Source organism: Neolamprologus multifasciatus, chromosome 9 (genome assembly GCF_963576455.1).
Source record: "Neolamprologus multifasciatus chromosome 9, fNeoMul1.2, whole genome shotgun sequence".
Lineage (NCBI taxonomy): Eukaryota > Metazoa > Chordata > Actinopteri > Cichliformes > Cichlidae > Neolamprologus > Neolamprologus multifasciatus.
This window is the reverse complement of record NC_140447.1, coordinates 47501-70185: the sequence shown is the minus strand read 5'-3', so window position 1 is coordinate 70185 and position 22685 is coordinate 47501. Positions and strand designations below refer to the sequence as shown.

Genomic DNA, 22685 nt, shown 5'->3' with positions numbered 1-22685 from the left:
GCCCGGATGCGCTGTCTACACTGGCTGTCTCTCACCTTTTACCTTTCCCTGTTGCTTGTCATGTGTTTCAATGGTGTATTAAGAGTTTTTCATGTGCTATGCGCTGAGGAGGTTTTTTTTCTGTTCTCAAACTGATCTCCCAGTGGGAGCTCAGTCTGGAGGGAGTTCTTTTTTCTCCTTGTCCTTCCTGATGTTGTGTATTTTGCCATTGTTCGGTTCCGGGTCACTGCTCGTGCGGCTGACCGGCCAGCTAAAGTAACAGCTGTCTAGCCTGACCTCCCCAATGTGATGTTTGTGTATTGTATGTACGGTCGGCAAGGTCAGTCTCTCTTAATTGCCCCTTGGGGATAAATAAAGTCTTCCAAATTTGAATTACAGTGTACATTATTGAGGCCAACTGTCTTTGTAAACATAGCGGTGTCATTTGTTTTCAGGGAGATAGGGAAGCAGAGCTGGGTCTACCTTTCTCCCCTCTTTGTGACCGCAAATCCACCATGGTGGCCCAGTCCCAAATAGGTAAAGTTTTTAAATACAGTTAATGCTTCTTTCTAAAGAATTAGCATATTTTGGATATATTTTGGATTTTAAGTTTTGTCAAGCAGCAGTCAGTGACCAATAACAGCCAAGTGAATAAAATAATATTTTTTCAAGTTCATTTATGGAAGAATTGCAGTGCCTACAGATAAATGTGGAATCTGAATATCATGAAACAAAAATACTAGTAAGTCAAAAGAGTTTATATTCAATTCGGTTTCAATTTTCAATTAAATTGTATTTATACAGTGCCGTATACAGTATACAGTTATTTATACAGTCTAAGACTGTCTAAGACTGTATAAATGTAATGAAATGTATAAGGTTATGTTTATGTGTGTCAGTCCAGTCTGTGAGTGTTCAAGAGTCTGGGAGAAGAAACTGTTTCACAGTTTGGAGGTAAGAGAGGCTCCAATGAGCTTCTCAGCTGTTCAGCTGAAATATACCATTTATAAAGCTCTCACCATTTTTTGGACAGCCAGCAATTTAACACCCGCTGCAGCTTCCTCTTATCCTCCACAGTATAAAAGTTGAACCAGAGTGTGCAGCAGTAGTCCAGAAGGCTCTCAATTGTGGATTGGTAGTAGTTAATTAGCAGTCTCTGCTACTGCATCAAGACGTAAGCACAGTAGAGTCAGGAGGAAGGGCTGATCAAAGTGCGCGTACGTTAGATAAGCAATATTTTTGACAGACATGTTTCTGAACAAGAGCAACTCACTGAAAATAATGCAGAAAAGTAAAATATCAGTCCTATAAAAGTAGTATAAATACACCCACCGCTATTACTTAGGCCCCTGTACTCAGTGGAGCTGAACAGAAGCCCCTGATACACCACCATTTATGTTGTAAATTGTTTTTCCCCACCCGGCAATACTACCTTGTAATAACCTCTGGTTATGGACAATGTTCCCTCTAATTTTTCATGTATCTGAGCAAACACACAAACTCCCTGAGCGGTCCCTTGGACCACTATGAGCAACATTAGACTTGTGCACTGTGGTCACGCCAGCATCGAATCCATCCAAGTTACATGGTTTATTAAAATAATCAAATTACAGCATTTACATTTATGTTAGATTACTTTTAATTAACTGCTTTAGCCTACTTATGAAAATTAAAAAAAGTCTTCTTCATGACCTGTGTAGTATGTTAACACTATTGGTAAAAATAACTTGAACTCCAATTTTGAAAACACAATTTTCTTTTTTCTTTTTTTTTTTTATAAAGCTCTGACTTGTATTATGAGTAAACGTCGCAAATCTCTCACATCTCAAAACACCGCCATAACTCCTAAAACTTCCCCCCCTTCCTAAACAACTAAATGCCATGTTACCATATCATTTTTTGATTGGTCGACAGTGTTAGTCAAGTTACTTGAAAAAAGCTCATACTCTCTCCCGCACTCGATATATTATCCATTGTTTATCTGCACACAGCTGTTGCCACGAACGTTGCATTCGCTTACGTCATTGTCGTGAGACACTCTCGCAAAAAAATCACAGTTTTAGTAACGCAGTAACGCAGCGTGCTTACGGGAAAGTAACAGTAATCGAATTACCTTTTTTGCTATAGTAATCCCTTACTTTACTTTTTTCAAGTAACGAGTAATCGGATTACAGAGATTACAGTCAACCAACAGAGATGCGTTACTGCCAATCTCTGTTGGTTGACATGGTACATTTTCCACTAATAGGAAAGGGTGTGGGGTTTTTTAGTTTTGGTTTTGCTCACAGGCGGAGAGCGGTTTTGAGCGCTTTCCTTATAAAACGCTATTTTTACCATTTCTTCCCGCAGTAAATATAAACAACGATAGTATTCAGAAAAAACAGACATTGCAGATATTTTTTTATCATAACTCTGTTTTTACGTGGCCGATCAACACAATTTAAAAACTGGTAAAAAGTCCACATGTTTTCCGTCAATTGTTCCGTCTGTCCTGCTCACATCTCCAATGGTTGTACACATTATCATTAACGTGGCTTCACTCCACATCAGCCACAACGCTTTGCTAGCTAAAACACCAGTGTCGGCACATAAGGACGCTGTCATAGCCTGTCAACTATATTGATTAGCTGCGTATATATGAATGTGAATCGCATCATTGGCTGGAGCAGCCAGTCGCTGGTCACTTACTGACTCACACTGCAAAACAGAATGAATTGTTAATGTATTTATTTTAATTTTAATTCAGGTTAGATTTTTATTTTTGTGGGCAACGCAGATTTTCTGTGCGCAGAGACCGTGTGAGCAGTGGGCACAGATTGCACACGCGCGCAGTTTAGAGGGAACATTGGTTATGGTGCATTTATTTTAGACATGTCACATATGAGGCAAGCCAAGACCTCACATCAAGTGTTGCATGGGCCAGTTCGCTAGGTTTGTGACCTTGAGATCGTGGCTTGTAATCGGAAGGTTGCCGGTTCGTGAATGTGAATAAATGGGTGAATGGCTGAATGTAGTGTAAAGCGCTTTGGGGTCCTTAGGGACTTTACACTAGGGACTAGAGATGGCACGATACCACTTTTTTAAGTCCGATACCGATACCGATATCATAAATTTAGATATCTGCCGATACCGATATGAACCCGATATAGTGTTTTTTAATCAATAAAACTGTTTATTTAATATCTTGCTGCATTTTGTATAAGTTCATACTCAAGTTTAAATAAACAACAACACTAAAGCTATTCTGTTATACCTGTATGTAAAAAATACATTGGACTATATTTCATAGTTCAGCAATACTGATCAATCTAATAAAGTTAAACCTACTCAATCCTCCCTATTCTGGTATTTTAAAGAGTACTTAGCAAAAATATTAAGAAACCTAACTAATAGGGTTGCAAACTCCCAGCAAAAAAAAAAAAAAATAGGGAACCACCTCCCAACCTCCACCTCATGATGCTTAATCGACGTAATCAACTTTAAATTGATGCAGTGTGAAAAAAAAAATGCACAGAAATAAATTATTTTTCAAGAATAATTAAATAGATTCAACATCTTTCTTCAACAGAATTGCAGACTGCACAAATGGTACCTTCCCAAAGGAAAAAGTAGTATAGCTTACTAGGGTATATTAGACTTAACAGTTACTATATACAGTAATGGACTTCTATACATTTACATCAGATTAAAACTTTGGGTGTAAGATTCAGATAATTTTTTATTAAAAGCTTGACATTTTAAATGAGAATAAGAAAGAAAAGTATGTCTTTGTGCCCCCTTTTCCCTGTTCATGCCCTATCGGCCCCCCTGGCTAAACTTTGCTAAATCCGCCCCTGCACAGTTACGTCAGCTGCGTAGAAAAAGATCCTGGTGTAGAAAGTAATATTAAATAAATGCTAACAACAGCTTATCAAGCTTAAACTCCTGCTGTTGTTCAGCCGCTGGTTTCCTCTTTCTGGTGAGAAGTGGGCGATAAACAAACAAGAGAGACGGAGTCACGACAGAAAAGCTGATCAGCTGATCATTAAGCAGTTTCACGATTGAAGTACCAGCAGGAGAGAGAGAGAGAGGCAGTCGCTCCATATATCGGTTGTTAAGCTTAACGCGGAAATGCTTTACAAACATTCAGAGATGAACTTACACACTTGCTTTACTTCTCTGTGGGATAACTTTCTTGGAGATGAAATGCTGGTTTGCTAGCAAGGCTACAAATAGACACAGCCGCTCTATCACATGAGCACACTGCTCCGACGTGCCACGGTTATGAGCCGAGTTACGCTGTGTCGCAAGTTTTGTGAGGTGCTTTTTTTTATATTTAATGGATCGGATTACATTTTTTATTTCTCTCCGATATCCGATCCAGTAATTTACGTCAGTATCGGACCGATACCGATACGTAATATCGGATCGGTCCATCTCTACTAGGGACTAAGTAAAGCGATATACAAATACAGGCCATTTACCATTTAAAGTTTGCATTACAGGTTGTAATTATACATGATCAATTTGTCGTTCTCTTACGGGCTGCTAATAATTGGTGCTTGATCAGGAATTCTTGTCCCTAACTTAATGAAAATGTGATGAATCTATGATTCTGCTTCCTTCTTCCATGTGATTATTCACATGATGAAACTAACTATAAATGTCAATTTTTGTGTGTAATATAGAAGGCTCTAATAAACATTTGTTTCTTGAATTAAGTGGGAGAATTTAAAAAAAAACTGTGCCAATTATGAATGTCTGTTTTTGTAGGATTCATTGATTTCATTGTGGAGCCAACATTCACTGTGTTGACAGAAATGATTGAAAATATTGTGACACCACTTATCGAGGAGACCTCTCGCTCTGAATTGCCTGTCTTCAGACAGTACAGGTGATCCACACAAAATTCTCACTTTCAGTGCAGTCTCATTATTTGTTAATGTGTGTGAATCTGTCTCAGTTGCTGTGTGTACTCTATATAAAAACCAGTACAATTACTCTGAATCTATATAAAAGTATTGTCGGGCTATAGGCCAGAGAAAAATGGAGAGTAATACAAACTTATAAGGCACCTGTGCTACCGGACTTCTCTTCATCCAGAATCCCCTAAAGTGGACATTAGTGTGAAATGCCATCGTGGGGGTTGATGCCAATTCAAGTATAGGCATCAACCCCCACAATACCACAATGCCCACAAAGCCTCTTTTTGAAATGCAAGAGCAAAAAGTAGAACTGGTTAACTTAAAATACAGTTCTACCACCTAAAAACATTTCTGTTTAGCTTTTACATTAGGTCAATAAACATTTTTTTTTTTTAAAATTGAGAACATTTGTCTCTCAATGAGCGCGAATGGTTGTCTGTCCCTGTGTGTTGGCCCTGCGACAGACTGGCGACCTGTCCAGGGTGTACCCCGCCTCTCGCCCTATGACAGCTGGGATAGGCTCCAGCGTCCCCCGCGACCCTGAAAAGGAGAAGCGGAAGCGAATGGATGGATGTCTCTCAATGGTGTATAAACAAAGAGACTGATTAATATATAGTACCATTTGACTCTGAGCACTTAAAGTGCTTAATACAACTTGCCTTATTCACCCATTAATACAAGAACTTCTTCTATGCTTGCTATCTAATGTTCACATTCCGATGGATGCGTTGGAGAGTATCTTGCACAAGGATATTTGCAAACTCCAGAAGCCAGGGATTGAACCAACAACCTTCCAAGTAGTAGAGTTCCTACTCTACCTCCTAAGCTACAGCCACCCCTGTATCGCTGGGGCTCTTACATGTAATCTTTTTCAATATAACAGCTTTTAACTCAAAAGTACAGTTTTTAAATTTAATGTTGCTTAAACAACAAAGTAATAAAAAAATTAATCTATCTGATCGAGAAATCACTCATCTTTGGAAAAAGAGAGTTTATTACAGAGAAATGGCTCTTTCCAAAATAAAAGCTATACTATACGCTTCTTCTGGGCTATATTCTCAGCAGCATATTAAACATATCAGGTCCCCATAAGGAGAATCATATGCTAACGGCTGTCTAAATGACTCGGGTAAAGTTTGTAGCATGCGTGCTTGTTGTTTTTGTCTGCTTCCACTTGTCTTTGCTCTAGGATGATATTGGAGTAAATGTGCAGTCATATTCATTGTGTTCCCACTAGTGCTGTCAGTGTTAATCTCGTTGAAATGACATTAACGCCACAACACGGCAAATCTCCGTTAACGAGCTACCGCGGATCGCCCCGTGCGTGGGGCTGGACGGCGTCAACACGTGCGAGCAAACTGCGCTAACGCACTAGTTCCCACCAATTGAGCATTGCGTGGCACATCCGACGTACTGTTTTACTTTTGTTCATGACACGCTTACCTTCAGGGTCATACGTCACATGAAGACCAAAATAGTTCCAAACGCCAGATCTGATTGAGGGTGGGGGAAGTTCAATTTGCCATGTTGCAACAAGCTTAACTTCTGTCTCGCTAGCTTGCCCTGCGCTCAGTGGATCTGTTCTCGACAGTGCAGCCTAGGCGGATAAGTTGAACGCAGATCCACTGAGCTCTCAACACAGACAGCATCGTCAGAAGAAAAGTTGATAAAATAAATTAAAAATTTTGTATTGTTCAACATATATGCGTACCAAACCGAAATCACTGTATCGAACGGTTCAATATCGATACGAGTATTGTTGCTTGTATCTATGTCGCTCTATATATACATAGATAGAGATACAGTTAAATTTACCATTTACTAAAATGCATTACTTATTATTTTTTGTCTACGTAGGCAAGACAGTGTTGTAAGCCACCACCTCTGTTCAAAGATGGTCATTCACAGTGGACATAGATGGCTTCTTTCACTCCTCTTTAAAACCTACTGTCTTCTCGGTCTAAATTGTGAACATTGGCATCCTCAAAAGACTGACCTTTTTCCTTTAGACGGGACAAGACTTGGCTGTCCATCTGAATCTCAGATGAGAGATGAAATGTTTTCGAGGAAACTTAAAGAAGTCCAGACGCTTTTCTTTTCAAGCTCCCTAGACTCCGTCCTTTAAGTTTAATGTTGGCTAATTTTTACCATTAACTGCAGTAACTAACAACTACTCACTATGTTTAACTATATTTAACATTATACTTATGTCCTGTCATAGTTTCAACAGTACTGGAAGTGACGGAAAGCAGTCCAGCATGAAGAGTACACACTCAGAAGGCAGCTGCTCTCTGACTACAGTGGACTTCAAAGGTTTCAGGGGTACATGGAATCAAAAAATTCATCAAAACAGGGAGACATGGAGGGACCAAGCAGGAAAAGGTAGCTGGAACACAATATAACTGATCTTTAGAATACACTTCCATTTTTGCCTTGAAATCCAGATTTTCTAATTCAAATTTATGAACTGCACGTTAGGCTGTCTTCTTCCCACCGTCCAAGCACAGGATGTTCAATGTACTGTCATTCATAGGGTTTCAGACACTGTGGTTTTAATTAGAAGAGGCTGTGTGTGAACATTAATGTTATATACCTTATGCATTTAACCCTGGAGAACGACCCCATGGGCCTGCAGTAGGCCTGCAGAGCGAGAGCAAAGTGCTCTAATAGGGTGATATGGTACTACGAGGTCATTAAGATAAGATGGGGCCTGATTATTTAAGACCTTGTATGTGAGGAGCAGGATTTTGAATTCAATTCTGGATTTAACAGGAAGCCAATGAAGGGAAGCCAAAACAGGAGAAATATGCTCTCTCTTTCTAGTCCCTGTCAGTACTCTTGCTGCAGCATTTTGGATTAGCTGAAGGCTTTTCAGTGAGTTTTTGGACATCCTGATAATAATGAATTGCAGTAGTCCAGCCTGGAAGTAATAAATGCATGAACTAGTTTTTCAGCGTCACTCTGAGACAGGATATTTCTAATTTTAGAGATGTTGCGCAAATGGAAGAAAGCAGTCTTACATATTTGTTTAATATGTGCGTTGAAGGACATATCCTGGTCAAAAATGACTCCAAGGTTCCTCACAGTGTTACTGGAGGCCAAGGTAATGCCATCCAGAGTAAGAATCTGGTTAGATACCATATTTCTAAGCTTTTCAGCGCCGAGTACAATAACCTCAGTTTTATCTGAATTAAGAAGCAGAAAGTTAGCGGCCATCCAGGTCTTTATGTCTTTAAGACATTCCTGCAGTTTAACTAATTGGTGTGTGTTATCTGGCTTCATGGACAGATAGAGCTGGGTGTCATCTGCATAGCAGTGAAAATGTATGCTATGTCTTCTAATCATGCTGCCTAAGGGAAGCATGTATAATGTAAACAGAATTGGTCCTAGCACTGAACCCTGTGAAACTCGATAATTAACCTCAGTGTGTGAAGAGGACTCTCCATTTACATGCACAAATTGGAGTCTATTAGATAGATATGATACAAACCACTGCAGTGCAGTACCTGTAATACCTACAGCATGTTCTAATCGCTCTAATAGGATATTATGGTCAACAGTATCGAATGCTGCACTAAGGTCTAGCAGGACAAGCACAGAGATGAGTCCACTGTCAGAGGCCATAAGAAGATCATTTGTAACCTTCACTAAAGCTGTTTCTGTGCTGTGATGAACTCTGAAACCTGACTGAAACTGTTCAAATAAACCATTCCTCTGCAGATGATCTGTTAACTGTTTAACAACTACTCTTTCAAGGATTTTTGATATCAAAGGAAGGTTGGAGATTGGCCTATAATTAGCTAAGACTGCTGGGTCTAGAGATGGCTTTTTGAGAAAGGTTTAACTACAGCCAGCTTGAAGGCCTGTGGTACATAGCCGATTATTAGAGATAGGTTGATCATATTTAAGATCGAAGAATTAATTAATGGCAGGACTTCTTTGAGCAGTTTTGTAGGAATGGGGTCTAAAAGACACGTTGATGGTTTGGAGGAAGTAATTATTGAAGTTAACTCAGAAAGATCAATTGGAGAAAAAGAGTCTAACTTAACATCAATGGTACTAAGAGTAGCTGTAGATAATATTACATCTGTGGGATGATTATTGGTAATTTTTTCTCTAATGATAAAATTTTTATTTGTGAAGAAGTTTATGAAGTCATTACTAGTTAACGTTAAAGGGATGGTTGGCTCAAAAGAGCTCTGACTTTTTGTCAGCCTGGCTACAGTGCTGAAGAGAAACCTGGGGTTGTTCTTATTTTCTTCAATCAGTGACGAATAGTAAGATGTTCTGGCTTTGCGGAGGGCTTTCTTATAAAGCAACAAACTATTTCTCCAGGCTAAATGATGATCCTCTAAATTTGTGACACGCCATTTCCTCTCCAGATTACGAGTCATCTGCTTTAGGGTACGTGTTTGAGAATTATACCACGGGGTCAGGTACTTCTGATTAGAGACCTTAGTTTTCACTGGAGCTACAGTATCCAGAGTCGTACGTAGTGAGGAGGTGAAATTATTAACAAGATAATCGACCTCTGTTGGGGTAGCGTTCAGATAGCTGCTCTGCTCTTTGTTGGTACAGGGCATTGACGATGATAACAGTGGGTGGATTATATCCTTAAACTTAGTTACAGCGCTTTCAGAAAGACATCTACTTTGATAAGGTCTACTCTCCACTGCTGTGTAATCAATTGAAATGATCAGACAGGAGAGGGTTTTCAGGAAACACTGTTTAATGTTCAGTTTCTATGCCATATGTTAAAACAAGATCTAGAGTGTGATTAAAGTGGTGGGTGGGTTCTTTTACATTTTGAGAGAAACCAATTGAGTCTAATAACAGATTAAATGCCATGTTGAGGCTGTCATTTTTTTAGCATCTACATGGATGTTAAAAAAGCCAAAAGCACATACCGAAACTCTACAAGGTTGTTTCTGTGCATGTACGTTATCAAAAATATGGATACATAGAACAGAACATTAACACCAACATTCAATCTGTGCTTGCTGTCAGAAGAAAAATGACAGCTCCATCAAGCTATGTCTGGACAAAAGATTCTCTTGGAACAAGAGGGGAAATGTGTGTGCATTGCACAAGCTTATTTCTGAGGCCATGGACCTTTTTCAGTAGTTTGGCCAAAAGTTCCAAAAAAGGTTTTTGAAAAGTATCAAATGTGTTCTCTCCTTCGGATATTCGAGGTTGAGGGCATATATCAGTCCCATCAGCAGTACACATGCCTTTGTTCGGCTTCCACATCCCTCCATCCCTTGGTTTCCCTCAATCACAGTGGACACATCTGATGGATCCTCCTCAGCCATGATGTTGTGGATCACGATCACCTTCATCATATTGTCTGTATAATCCTCACATTCCTACGTGTTAAAAAGAAAGAAACAAAAAGCATACACGTTTTATTTTATTTAAGATGCTTTTTCAATATATTTCCGTTTATCTAAAGAGGGGAGTGGACAGAAGATGAATGGAGAAGGGGAGAACAGGGGATAGGAGAGGACGGGAGAGAAGAACATTAGGATCTCTTGAGTTAATAAGTAATCTGTTATCAATATGACATACCTGGCAGTCATGAAAAAGATCTTCTTGTCTTTCCCAGAGGTAGCTAATGAGGCAGCAGATAAGGAGATCCCTTTTCTTCTCAATGCTTCGTGTCTGTAGGGAGATACAATTTAGTGAAAAGACTAAGTTGAGTGATTTACTTACATTAACACTGAATTAAAAACAAAAACGTGGCTGATGTCTATCTCCAGCTTTCAACAGGTGAGAGGCTGGGTACACCCTGGAAAGTCAATCACAAGGCAACACAGAGACAGACAGGATAAACAACCATGCATGCACACCCTTATTTTACATGATTTGCATAGATTATATATACCTCTCTCCAAAATAGCTTTTATCAGTGTAAGTTTTCAGGAGAATGGTTTTTCCTCCACTTCAAAAGCATGCACAATGCACAGCAGCTACTTTTAACTTTACTCCCAAAAAGGTTGATGATCTTGTTAATAATGTTATATGCTCACTGCATACAAGCTTGGATATTGGGGCTCCTCTTAAAAGGAAGGTAACAAACCAGAGATGCTCGACTCCCTATAGCTCAAAAATATGGACCTTAAAAGAGATGATATATAAGCTAGAGAGAAAATTGTGTTGCACTCTTTGTTTGGCCTGTAAAAATACTTTTCCAGGCTAGGACATCTTACTATTTGTCTCATATTGAGGAAAACAGGAACAACCCCTGTTTTTTTTGGTAGCAATTTAGCCAGTCAGTTAACTCTGTTGAGCCGAATACTCCTTGAACTTTAATTCAGTTTTATTTATATAGAACCAAATTCCAACAAGTGCCACCTCAAGACACTTTATGTTGTAGGATAAAAACCCTACAATATTCGGGAGAAAAACACAACAATCTGATGAGTCCACTTGGCAACAGTGGGAAAACCTCTAGCAACCTGAACCTTGCAGCCTAACTAGAGAGAATTTAGGTCACCTGATTCAGCTTTATCAAAAAGGACGGTTTTAAGCCGAATTTCCCATTCTAATTTTAAATCCTGCAGTTTCAGAGCAAAGACCTCTGTCAAGTTGATATGGGACTATGGGGTCTTTAAGAGAAAATGGGGCCTGTTTATTCGAGGCCCTGTATGTGAGGAGATGGATTTTAAATTTGATTCTGGATTTAATAGGGAGCATATAAAGAGAAGTCAATTTGGCACAAATATGCTCTTTCGAATCCCTGTCAGACAAGATGTCTATAATTTAGGAGATTCTATCCAAATGCAAGAAAGACGTCATATGCACATTGAACGTAACAATTACAGTGTGGAGGTAAACGGAGACTACACGAGAGCTCTCACTTCTCACTCCAACTTTATTTTTGACCTAACAACAACTGACTACACTGTGCCACAAAACTCAGCAACACACTTCCTGTACAATGGGTGGAGCCCTCCAGAGCGCGGCCTTGAGTTAATGGTGAAACCGCTCGCTTGCGGGTGGTAAGCCGTGGTTTGACGGCCTGACGGCCTAGGCCGTCAGCCATGGCAGACCAAAGCTACGAAACAAACCGGGGGCCCATGTCCGAGGTAACGTCAGCGTGGGAGGGCCTCCGTCCACCATGTTGTGCGGGCCAACACAGTCAAAAGGTGTGTGAAATCTTGTGACTGCGGCAGAGGGCCGACATGATCAAAATGCCTACCAGGGACACGGAAGGGTTCGAGGGGCTCCTGTGTGTGTGTCTATCGATCTTTGCATGTTGGCATGGAGCACACGCCGCTGCCCAGTCCTTCACCAATTTGTGAAGGCCCGGCCAAATGAACCTGGCACTCACCAGCTTAAACGAGGCCCGGACGCCTGGAGGAGAGAGGGCATGTATTGAGTTGAAAACACAACGACACCATGAAAGGGGATCCACTGGGTGTGAGCAGCCGGTGGAAACGTCACAAAGCAGGTGAGGACCTCCCTCCCATATGGACCTGCCCTCCAGCACGAGGCCCTTTCTCCAGCTTTTCGGCTCGCTCCACGTTGGAGACGGCGTAGCGCCGAAGAAGGATCTCTTTAAGGGTGGGTGGATCGTGGACCAGAGGAGGGTCATCGCACGATGGTTAGCTAGCGGGTTCAGCGAGCCCACCACATGGTGATACTTTGTATCGTCAGTCAAGATGCTGCGAAGGGCAAACTGAGCCTCCACGTGCACGAACCACAACGGGGGATCATGGAGCCAAAAGTCCGGCAGCTTAAGCGCCACAGCAAACACAGCTGCAGCAGGAGGCGAAGGGCCGGCGGTCGCTGATGCATCCAGAGTGGAGCGGGCATCATCTTCATCTCGTAAGATGTTCAAGTCAGGGGTCACCAATGTGGAGGTAAACACAGACAACACGAGAGCTCTCACTTTATTCCAACTCCAACTTTATTCTTGTCCTAACAACAACTAACTACATCGTGCCACAAAACTCAGCAACACAATTTCTGTATCTGATTTCTGATTCAAATAATCAACCACTGAGCGAGTAAGTGTTTAGTTAGCTGGTCTGCATTGTGTTGACACATGACATTAAAGGAAGCTAACAGTGGAGAAATTCCATCCTTATTTTTTGCTACAGGACTTTCAGAAAGACTGCTACTGTAATGAAATGTGTTCCACACTGTTATATAATCAATTATTGTAAATATTATTAAGAAACAATCACACAAAAAGATTTTCACTTAATACAGTATATAGTTAAATCTTTATTTTCTATGCTGTATATCAGAATAAGGTCTGGAGTTCGTGATGAGTGGTGGGTTCGCATTTTGAGACCAGCTACATGATTATAACAATAGAATCATTAAATCCAAGGTTAGGGCTGTTGTTTTTAGCATCTAGATGGATGTTAAAATCACTTACAATAATTTTTTAATTTTTAGAACAGAGCAATAAATCGAGAAATTGTCTGAGAAATCAGATAGAAACCGAGTACGAGGTGCACAATGAGTAGCAACTGAATTTAGCTGTTGTTGAAGTGTATTCTGTTTTCACAGCGATCCCAATGATGCTTTAATAAGTGCTGATATTTACACTCGCTTTCTCTCCTATTGATCTTTCTAAATTAACATAAATAATATATTTCTCTAAACCATAAATATGTCTTCTAGAGCCATTCCTACAGGAATGTTCAAATAGGTTTGCTACTACTAAAAATTAGATGCAGATTATTGTGTAGGTACATAGTGAATGTAGGATCTACTGTTGTTGTGATTTGGCACTATATAAAAAAATGAATTGAATTGAAAAAGGTAAGTGAACATGAAATGCTTATTGGATTGTAATGAAATTGAACGGAATATCTGTCAGTGTGAAGCAGTCTGAATTAAAATAAACACAATTTTGTTTGGGTATATCAGTTGTAGACCTGGAGGTAAAGGTCACCGAGATGGCAGAGGAACATAGCCAAGAAGACAAAGAGACAAACGGTGGAAAAGACACAAGCACAACTGTTGACGGAGCCAACATGGGACAGGGGAAAATGAAAAAAGAATCCGTGGGACAAGAGGTGCAGAACAGGAGACAGCAAGAAGAAAAAAAGACTAAAGATGAAAGAAACAATAATCAGGCTCAGTCTTCAAGCATTCTGCTGAAATCAGTCCCTGATGCCATAAAGAAGTCACCTGATGGACACATGAAGAAGCAGCAATCCCAGAATGGTACACACCTCTGAGTTTTATTGTTATTTTTTACATTGAAAGCACCTAATTAAACTGATAAGAATAGATACAACTTTACCTTTAATTCACAAAATAAATTCTATATGTATTTATAGTATATATTTTACACCATATTACATCTACATTAAAATTTAATGTTAATGATATTATGTTAGTCTGATTAGGGTTAATCTCCCAAAGTTTCTATAATTAAAAATAATATGAATAATAGTAACATCCGGGTAAAGGTCTATTAAGATTGAAGTTCTGTTTTTCAAGAGTGATCTGGCTAAGAGGCCATTTAACAATTTGTTTAACATACTGTTGTTACACATAAGTGCACACAAACGCCTTGAGTATGAAATATATTTTGCCTCCACAGACCCTCAAACTGTTTTCCCTCTGATTCATTATTACAAAACACCCACCTATTGTGCCAGCTCCTACAGACTCATCAGGGCAAAAGTCATAGAAATATGGCCTATTGATGCCAGGACAAAAGCCAGGAGACTGCAACGCTTCTACTTGCATCGACGGAAATAACTTTGTAAGTTTGAAGTGTATAATGGCATATTGTGTGATGTACTCCTTCATCACTCTGCTTCAGTTTTTCCTTTGTGAATAAACTCAGAATTCCTTTCTCAGTACACATATATAATTATTTGCACTTAGTTTCCTTATTTGTATTATTGTAGGGTCTTTTCCTTATATTAAATGAATTTTATTATTATTAAGTGTGCCTATGCCAAGAGGCACACTTATTACTATTCGTCGGATTTATTATTCTCAGTATTTCGCCGCGTAAGTCACCCCGCAGTTTTGAGACCAGCTTCATATATGTTACCTCATTTTGTGCAGCTGGATCTGGAATGGTGTGCTATGACTTTTGGTGTTTATGACTTTTATAGTTTTTAAAATATTAATATTTTAGTGAAAATTTTCCCGCGCTTATCTGCCGCACAGTTTTGACACAAGGGTTACATATGTTATATCATTTTGTGCGGCTGGATCTGGACTAATATGCTATGACTTTTGGTGTTTATGACTTATAGTTTTTTAAATATTTAGATTTTAGTGAAAATTTTGGCCAATTTCTAGGCCCATGAGAAAGATTCTTCTTTTTGCCCCATAGAAACAGACTTCATTTGTGGTGTGTTGGCTCTCTCTAGTGGTATAGAGATTGAAAATGTGACGTCATTCAAGGGTAAAACCGCAAAGAATTCTGGGAACTCGTGGCAAGAGGTACTAGCGCATGCAGGCTTTCAATTGAAATCAGTTACACAGCGATAAAAAGAAACACAAAAAACTGTCAAGAAGCTGTTGTATTATTAACTGCAATAGCCGGTCGCATGACAGCCACGGGAAGCCGACGGGTAAAGAGATCGTTTTTTTTATCGGATTACGTCGTTGAAGAGAAATTGTTCGAGCCATGTTTCCGAAGTAAAAAGAGGCGACGGATGGCCTGGATTGCAGCCATTCAAAGACCAAATATAACGTCCCAGAACACTGCAGCTCACAGGTTAGCTTGCTCCAAACATTTCCACAAAGGTCAGTCTTCTGTTGTAGTTAATACGTCATTTTTATAACATAATTGGTGATATAGGTTACAAGCAAGTCTGGCGCTGAACAGAAATTGTGGCGCTATGCTCATTTGTTTATTGTGCATAAATCGTGAATTGTCCTGACACAATATTGCGTTTCGCTTCTGTTATTACCATGGTACATTGACAAAAACATATACTTTTATTCACAGGATAAAACAAGGTTTTTTTGTATCACTAATTGCACAGTAGGATTACAGCATACAGTATTATTGTCACTGCTACATTTCTGTAATGCGAACCAGAAATTATTTCCACTACTAATTAATTACCGTTTAGCTTAAAGGTCCTATTAATAAACGGTTAACGAATGTGTATTTATGAAGACGATTTGTGAGACTGGTAAACTTATGATACGTACGATGGTCTTTCGTTCTACACGGTGCATTTCAAGGTCCTGTACCCATCCGTCGGTAAACTGTACCTGGGCTTGTTGCAGTGACCTGAAGTTACTAAACTTCATGAGTGTATGCACTCACTCCAAGAACCGTATGATTATAAATATGAGCGTGGTGAAAGTTGGGCAGCACGCTAACGTATTTTGTCCCTCTGTGTGCTCGTAAGGGTATAAACCTTTCACTCCTTTGATTTTTTTACAATTTTCGCTTACAGTGAGGCGGCTCTAACTCCTTTCACTCCCCGATCGCTCGCAAACAGTCTGTGTCTCGCTGGACTTATTTTTCGTTTATATGGGCCGATGATTCATTTATTCATTTTAGTAACGGTATAAACAGTGAAAGGTGGTTGTCCAGATTGCTGGTCGATGTGGGAAAAATAACTGAGTTGTTTGGTGGTGGCTAACGCGGAGCTACAACAGAGGACAGCTAGCCACCGGTGTGTGACAGAAAGGACATGTGGGAAAAGAGACATACGAGGCGGCGAGGCGGCCGCCGATCTACCGGTGGTGGCAAACGCAGAGCTCAATCGTGGATAAGGGAAACCGAAGGCAGGAGAAGCAGGCGGCTGCCGGTCGGAGCATCAGGTTAACTGAATTTCAGGTAAGAAGTTGCACTCTATTTGGGTCAGATATAAACCGAGTTTAGGTGTAGTTTATTTTCGTTGTACTGACTTTTTACAATCAGTTAACTCGCTAGCTAGCATGACGGAGTTTCTATACAGCTGTGTGCACGCTAAGTTACTGATGTTGAACTTTATGACAGCCTCCCCTGTCATTCTCTTGCCTGTTGAAACTTCAATCATGAAACTGATCAGTGATCGGCTTTTTTTTCTTGTTTGTTTATCACGCTAAACAACAGCAGCATTTTTAAGCTTGATCAGCTGTTGTTAGAATTCATTAGATTTTAATTTCTAGTATCAGCTGATGTTTGCTGGAGCCACAGCTGAAAAAAGGGCTGGTCCTAACCATGAGATGTCCTTATTAAATCATCAGAGCTGAACTGGTGATGGAGAAACAGGTTTACCTTTTAGGTGACATGAATGAGTTGAAGGAGAGTTATGAACTGTTTCTGAGAGACAAATAACAACAAGCTCCTTTTTTTGTGTAGCTGACAGCTGGTAACTGTGCAGGGGCAGATCTAGCAAAGCTTTTGCCAGGGGGCCAAGTAGGGCATTAACAGGGAAAGGGGGAAACAAAGATATACTTTTCTTTCTTACTCTCATATAAAATATTTACCTTTTATTAAATAGTTATCTGAATCTTACAACCAAAGTTTGTATAATAATGCACAAGATTGGCTGTAGACCATTGTTAATCATTCAGAACACTGTGTAAAAATAACAAAAAGTGAATGCAAAAGTACATTGGTATTTATTTTACGTGTTTGATGTGTGTGGCGGGGCGTGGTCTGCAGTGCCGCTGCAGGGGAGGTGGACCCACCTGAGCGGCATCTGCAATCACGCCTCTCAGGCCTCTATAAATAAAATTGAATTGAATTAAATTTCATCTGAGGTCAATATCAAAATGTTGTTACCAAATGGAGAGCTTGAACAGGGGGAAGGAAGTGGTGTTTTGCGGGACTGCCTGACATAATGGATGGATTTCTATGACAGCTGCACATTGGGAGTTGAGGTGAAAGTCCCATTCATCCAGCATGACTTTCAGTGTGAAGAATGGCAGGCTATAGCTAGAGTGTTTGTTGTAGTGTTGCTTTAATGAATTTATTATTAACAATAATATAAAATTATGCACAAAAGGAATTACTAACGTAAAAAAAAGTGGTTTTATTTATATATGTTTATATATAAATATATGTGGTGGCCCCTAGAGACAAAACACGTACAAACTCCAAAACACATTTCTAGCATGAACTGAACTTCCAAAGCAGAGCTACTAGATCACTTAAATTACACAATTGAAAGCATGTGTGTATTGTTTGTGTATTTATACACAGGCACTCATATATATTCAAATAACTAAAAAAAAAAAAAAGTTCATTTACCTGTTACTACCACACACCAAATCCAGTCGTTGGTACTTGCTGGCTTGTGTAGCCACTAGGTAACTTCTGGAGCACTTCTGTTGTCTTTTGTACGTGTTTTGAGTTTTTATGTGCTTCTGAGTTTTTAAGTGCTTCTGAGTTTTTACGTGCTTCGGAGTTTGTATGTGTTTTTACGTGTTTTGGAGTTTGTACTTGTTTTTACGTGTTTTGGAGTTTTTACGAGTTTTTACGTGTTTTTTCGTGTTTTGGAGTTTGTACATGCTTCAGAGTTTGTATGTGCTTTGTCTGTAGGGGCCACCGTAAATATACTTTTATTTATTCACTCCACATAAAATGTAATAAATAAATCATATAATACAAAAATCAACTATTCACATTTCAACTTTTAACTATTTCAATTTTCAGCTTTTTCCTTTTACAAATTTAAAGTGAAACAACACAAAACACTGCAAACCACAACACAATTAAATATAAATTATAGTATGAAAACAAAAAGAACATGCTCTGTCATATGGACCTGCATGAATAAACTTTCTGAATCCTTTATCATCTGTAACTGAAAAAAACAAAAAACAAACGCGTGACGGCTCGCGTCGTTCACGTCAAAGACCCGGCTCTAAGAGCCATTTCGTTCGCGAACGACCCATCACTAGTTTGTTGTAGGGTGGAGACAAGCTGGTTACATCCCAGTGAAGCTTGCAATACCCTTTCTGGAGGAGATATTGTAAGGCTCGACAACCAGTAGTTTAAAAGATTCCTTTCTTTTGTACGTCTCACAAGAAGAGCGATCTGTTCTCCTGAAGGCTTTGAATAACTTCAATTCAGTGGATACAGATGAATTGCTGGAAGTACTTGATGCACATGAGTGCAAGCAGGTTCCTACCAAGGACACACTGCTCCCTGTTTTGGCACAGATAGGACACAAAGTACTTATTCAGGCCCCCAATGTTTGTAATCAAGTGCTGGCGTCCCGTTGTGGGTTCTGTAGCTGGTTCACTCCCACCAGAAGGAATGCATCATTTCATTGCAGAAAAAAAACCAACTGTAAAAACAGTGAAGGAGCTTCTAATCTTTCCAGAGGAGATGACAGCTGCCCAGTCAACAATTTCTCGTTACCTGAAAAGGTACATTGGTGAAATTGATTTCAATTATCTTCAGCTTTTCCTGTGGTTCTGTACAGGATCCAATCTGTTATAAAATAAGTGTGGTGCATCCTTAAATGAATTGAAAAGCAGCAATGTTTGGATGCAGTTTAATGAAAACCAAAGGAAGAGGGAGTGATGGCAAAAAAAAGAAAAGAAAGAACCACACCAGGCAAACCACTGAGTTGTGGGATCTGGGCTTTATACTAATACTAATCTTGGTGCGGATGCGCAAAGCTTTTCAACTTTATGCGCATAATACAGGTGACAAAATCAATATTTTTCAATCCCATGAGGCGATCCAATATCATCTCAGACCTGAATGTACCAATGATACAGCGCTGAAGAGTTACTGATGCGTGAAGCCTCTGACTGCTTTTGACAGACTGGCAGTGACAGATCGGTAGCTGCAGCATAACTGCTGATGCAGAATGAGCGCAGACAAGGATAATGTCCTCCGATCAGAAAAAAACATTTTAGTTGTGCTGACTTCTGATTGGCAATGTGTTCCCTGATTTCAAAACTTTGGCTGGGTTGATGCTTCATCCTCCATTACGCACATACAGAGCGCAGTTGACCTACTTCCACAACGTTAGGAATACATTGCATTTACCGTTTGGTAAAGGTAACGTCGTTTTAACAATGTAAACGGTAATTTTGGTACCCTTACTGCTAAAACAGCGTAATTTAATGTAATTAATTACCACCACTGGTTATTATAGTATGGGCCATTTACCTGAATGATTGGCATGAAGCAGAACTGTGACAGAGCTTTGTCAATGAAATCCCCAAAGAAGAATCCTTCGTCCTTCAGTTCTCCTAGAAGCGTGATCCATGGCTCGACTCCTTTTCTCATTACTCCCCGCCAGCTCTCAATTCTCTGGTTTGTGGTACTTGCTCCTGTGACGTATCTTCTGTCTGCTGCTCTATCATCCCCGTCATTTCTCCGTAAATAATGCTGGAGGTCTCTGACCAACACGTTCTCAGTGCCCATGTCCGTTCGTACGAGCCTGGGGAAACCCCCACGACTCTCCACTGCTTCCACAAAGTAACCTCCGATAACCTTTGGGTCACTGTTAGTGTGTGCGGCCCGCAGCCAAATGATGTTGCATGAGAAACCGTCGATGCATCCATTAATACATATCCCATATGGCTTCAGTTTGTCATAAGTCTATGTGCCACACAAAGTTAGACCCCTGAGCAAAATATTGCCTCCTTCTGAGACGTCTGGTCTGGTGAACCTGGGAACCTACTGGGTCCAGTAAAGAGATGAGGATCCTGACGTCTTCTTTCCTGATCGCAATGCCGTGTTGTTTGCACTTTGTAAACATCCACCGATAACCGTGATCCTTCCCAGGCCCTTGCAGTTGGTTCACAATAAAATTTATCCCGGCGTCCACGTCGTACTTACGTCTGTAAAGCGACTTGGCTCTCAATATCTGGTTTAAATGTTTCTCCGTAATGATGGTTCCTTGCATTGCCAAGCTTTTCAAAATGCATTTGTAGCTCATTCCCAGCCTAAAATAAAACTCAATCAGACTGTCTCTGTCCATAGTGTATAGGTTTAGCCTACTTTTATGCTTGTGTCTCTATGCAGCTGTCCAGGAATTGTATCAATATGATGTGCGCACGTTATCTATTTTGTGGCCACAAATGCGTAATTCGTTGCCACGTTATACCCAATTCGTACAGTTATACCTATTTCGTACCCTCGAAGTAGTATTTTGTGGCCATTATTTATTGTGTCATCAGAGGGGCTCCGTACTCTCTCTCCTCGCACTTTTTTTCGCTTCACTTCGCACACGAGCCTTGTGCTTTGCGCTGGGAGGAGGGCGGTGGGGCGGTAGTTACACTCGCAGTAGCACAGGAACGGAGCGGGAGAGAAAGAGAGCCAGGGACAACAACGTCACATTAGAAAGGTATAGTAATCATCCACAACTATTTTCAGTTGCGGATGATAAAGGATTCAGAAAGTTTATTCATGCAGGCCTATATGACAGAGAATGTGCATCTTCTTTTTGTTTTCATATTTTTATTTATATTTAATTGTGTTGTGGTTTGCAGTGTTTTGTGTTGTTTCACTTTAAATTTGTTTAAAAGGAAAAAGCTGAAAATTTAAATAGTTAAAAGTTGAAATGTAAATAATTGGTCTTTGTATTATATGATTTATTTATTACGTTTTATGTGGAGTGAATAAATAAAAGTATATTTACAGTGGCCCCTAGAGACAAAGCATGTAAAAACTCCAAAACACGTACAAAACACAACGGAAGTGCTCCAGGATGCTAGGGGGCAGTGTTGAGCTTTTGTTACCTAGGGGCTACACAAGCCAGGAAGTACCAACGACCAGATTTGGTGTGTGGTAGTAACCGTTAAATGAACATTTTTTTAAATTATTTGAATATATATGAGTGCTTGTGTATAAATACACAAACAATACAAATATGCTTTCAATTGTGTAATTTAAGTGATCTATGTAGCTCTGTTTTGGAAGTTCAGTTAACGCTAGAAATGTGTTTTGGAATTTGTACGTGCTTTTTGGAGTTTGTATGTGCTTTGTCCCTAGGGGCAACCGTATATATTTATATATAAACAGTTATAAATAAAACCACCGTTTTTTTTTTACATTAGTAATTCCTTTTGTGCATAATTTTATATTGTTGTTAATAGTAAATTAATTAAAGCAACAAAACCACCCGAAAGAGCCGGCTCTTTTTAGTGAGCCGAGCCGAAAGAGCCGGTTCTCTAAAAAGAGCCGGAAATCCCATCACTAATAAAGATTCGAATGTACACCGTGTTCTTGTTTTCCTCCGAAACAATAAGTATCGTTGGAGCAGGCTTTCAACGCCTCTCTCTGTCTCTCGCTAGCAAAGTTGACCCAGACCACAAAGTAAAGCTAATTTTCAGCTAGCCAGAGGTCCCTTTACTATAGTTCGGAGCTGCGGACCTTCAGTAATAGTAATACATCATATTCATGTAGTTGTAAACAGCATGATAATATATTAAGTAATCCAAAGTATTCAGAATACGTTACTCTCATTGAGTAACGTAACGGAATACGTTACAAAATACCTTTTGGGGCATGTATTCTGTAATCTGTAGTGGAATACATTTTAAAAGTAACCTTCCCAACACTGGACATCTTATGCTCACCAGGAGCATGCATCCCCAACTTCAAAACCTTAAGTTGACAAATTCACAAACCCAAAATGGGCTCATTCAACAAAGGGGCCAGAAGTGCATGTTGGCCTTTACTGACACACTGTAAATAAGTTCAATACAGGGCAACGCAGCTAACAGCCTTGGAAACGCTTTACATTAAATAAAACCTTTTAGAAAACCCTTTACAAGAATAAATGTGATGATCTGTTTTACCTGAATTAAATGTATTAGTTTGTTTACTTGAAATAAAACTTATTTTGGAAACCCTGTACATGAAGTAAAAAGTATCGTGTCGTAAGTTCTGGCTTTAAT

General features: G+C 39.7%; 1 protein-coding gene across 1 annotated transcript in view; it reads left to right on the top strand.

Annotated features, from left to right (window-relative positions):
- Positions 1–21103, top strand: part of pde1ca (phosphodiesterase 1C, calmodulin-dependent a) — a 53364-nt gene extending 32261 nt beyond the window's left edge. The window contains exons 13-17 of the mRNA XM_085172806.1: positions 435–516; positions 4732–4852; positions 7105–7265; positions 13770–14069; positions 14452–21103. Coding sequence (XP_085028932.1) covers positions 435–516; positions 4732–4852; positions 7105–7265; positions 13770–14069; positions 14452–14612 — 825 coding nt within the window. The 3' untranslated portion in view covers positions 14613–21103. The remainder of the gene's footprint in view (positions 1–434; positions 517–4731; positions 4853–7104; positions 7266–13769; positions 14070–14451) is intronic.
- The last annotated feature ends 1582 nt before the right edge of the window (positions 21104–22685 follow it).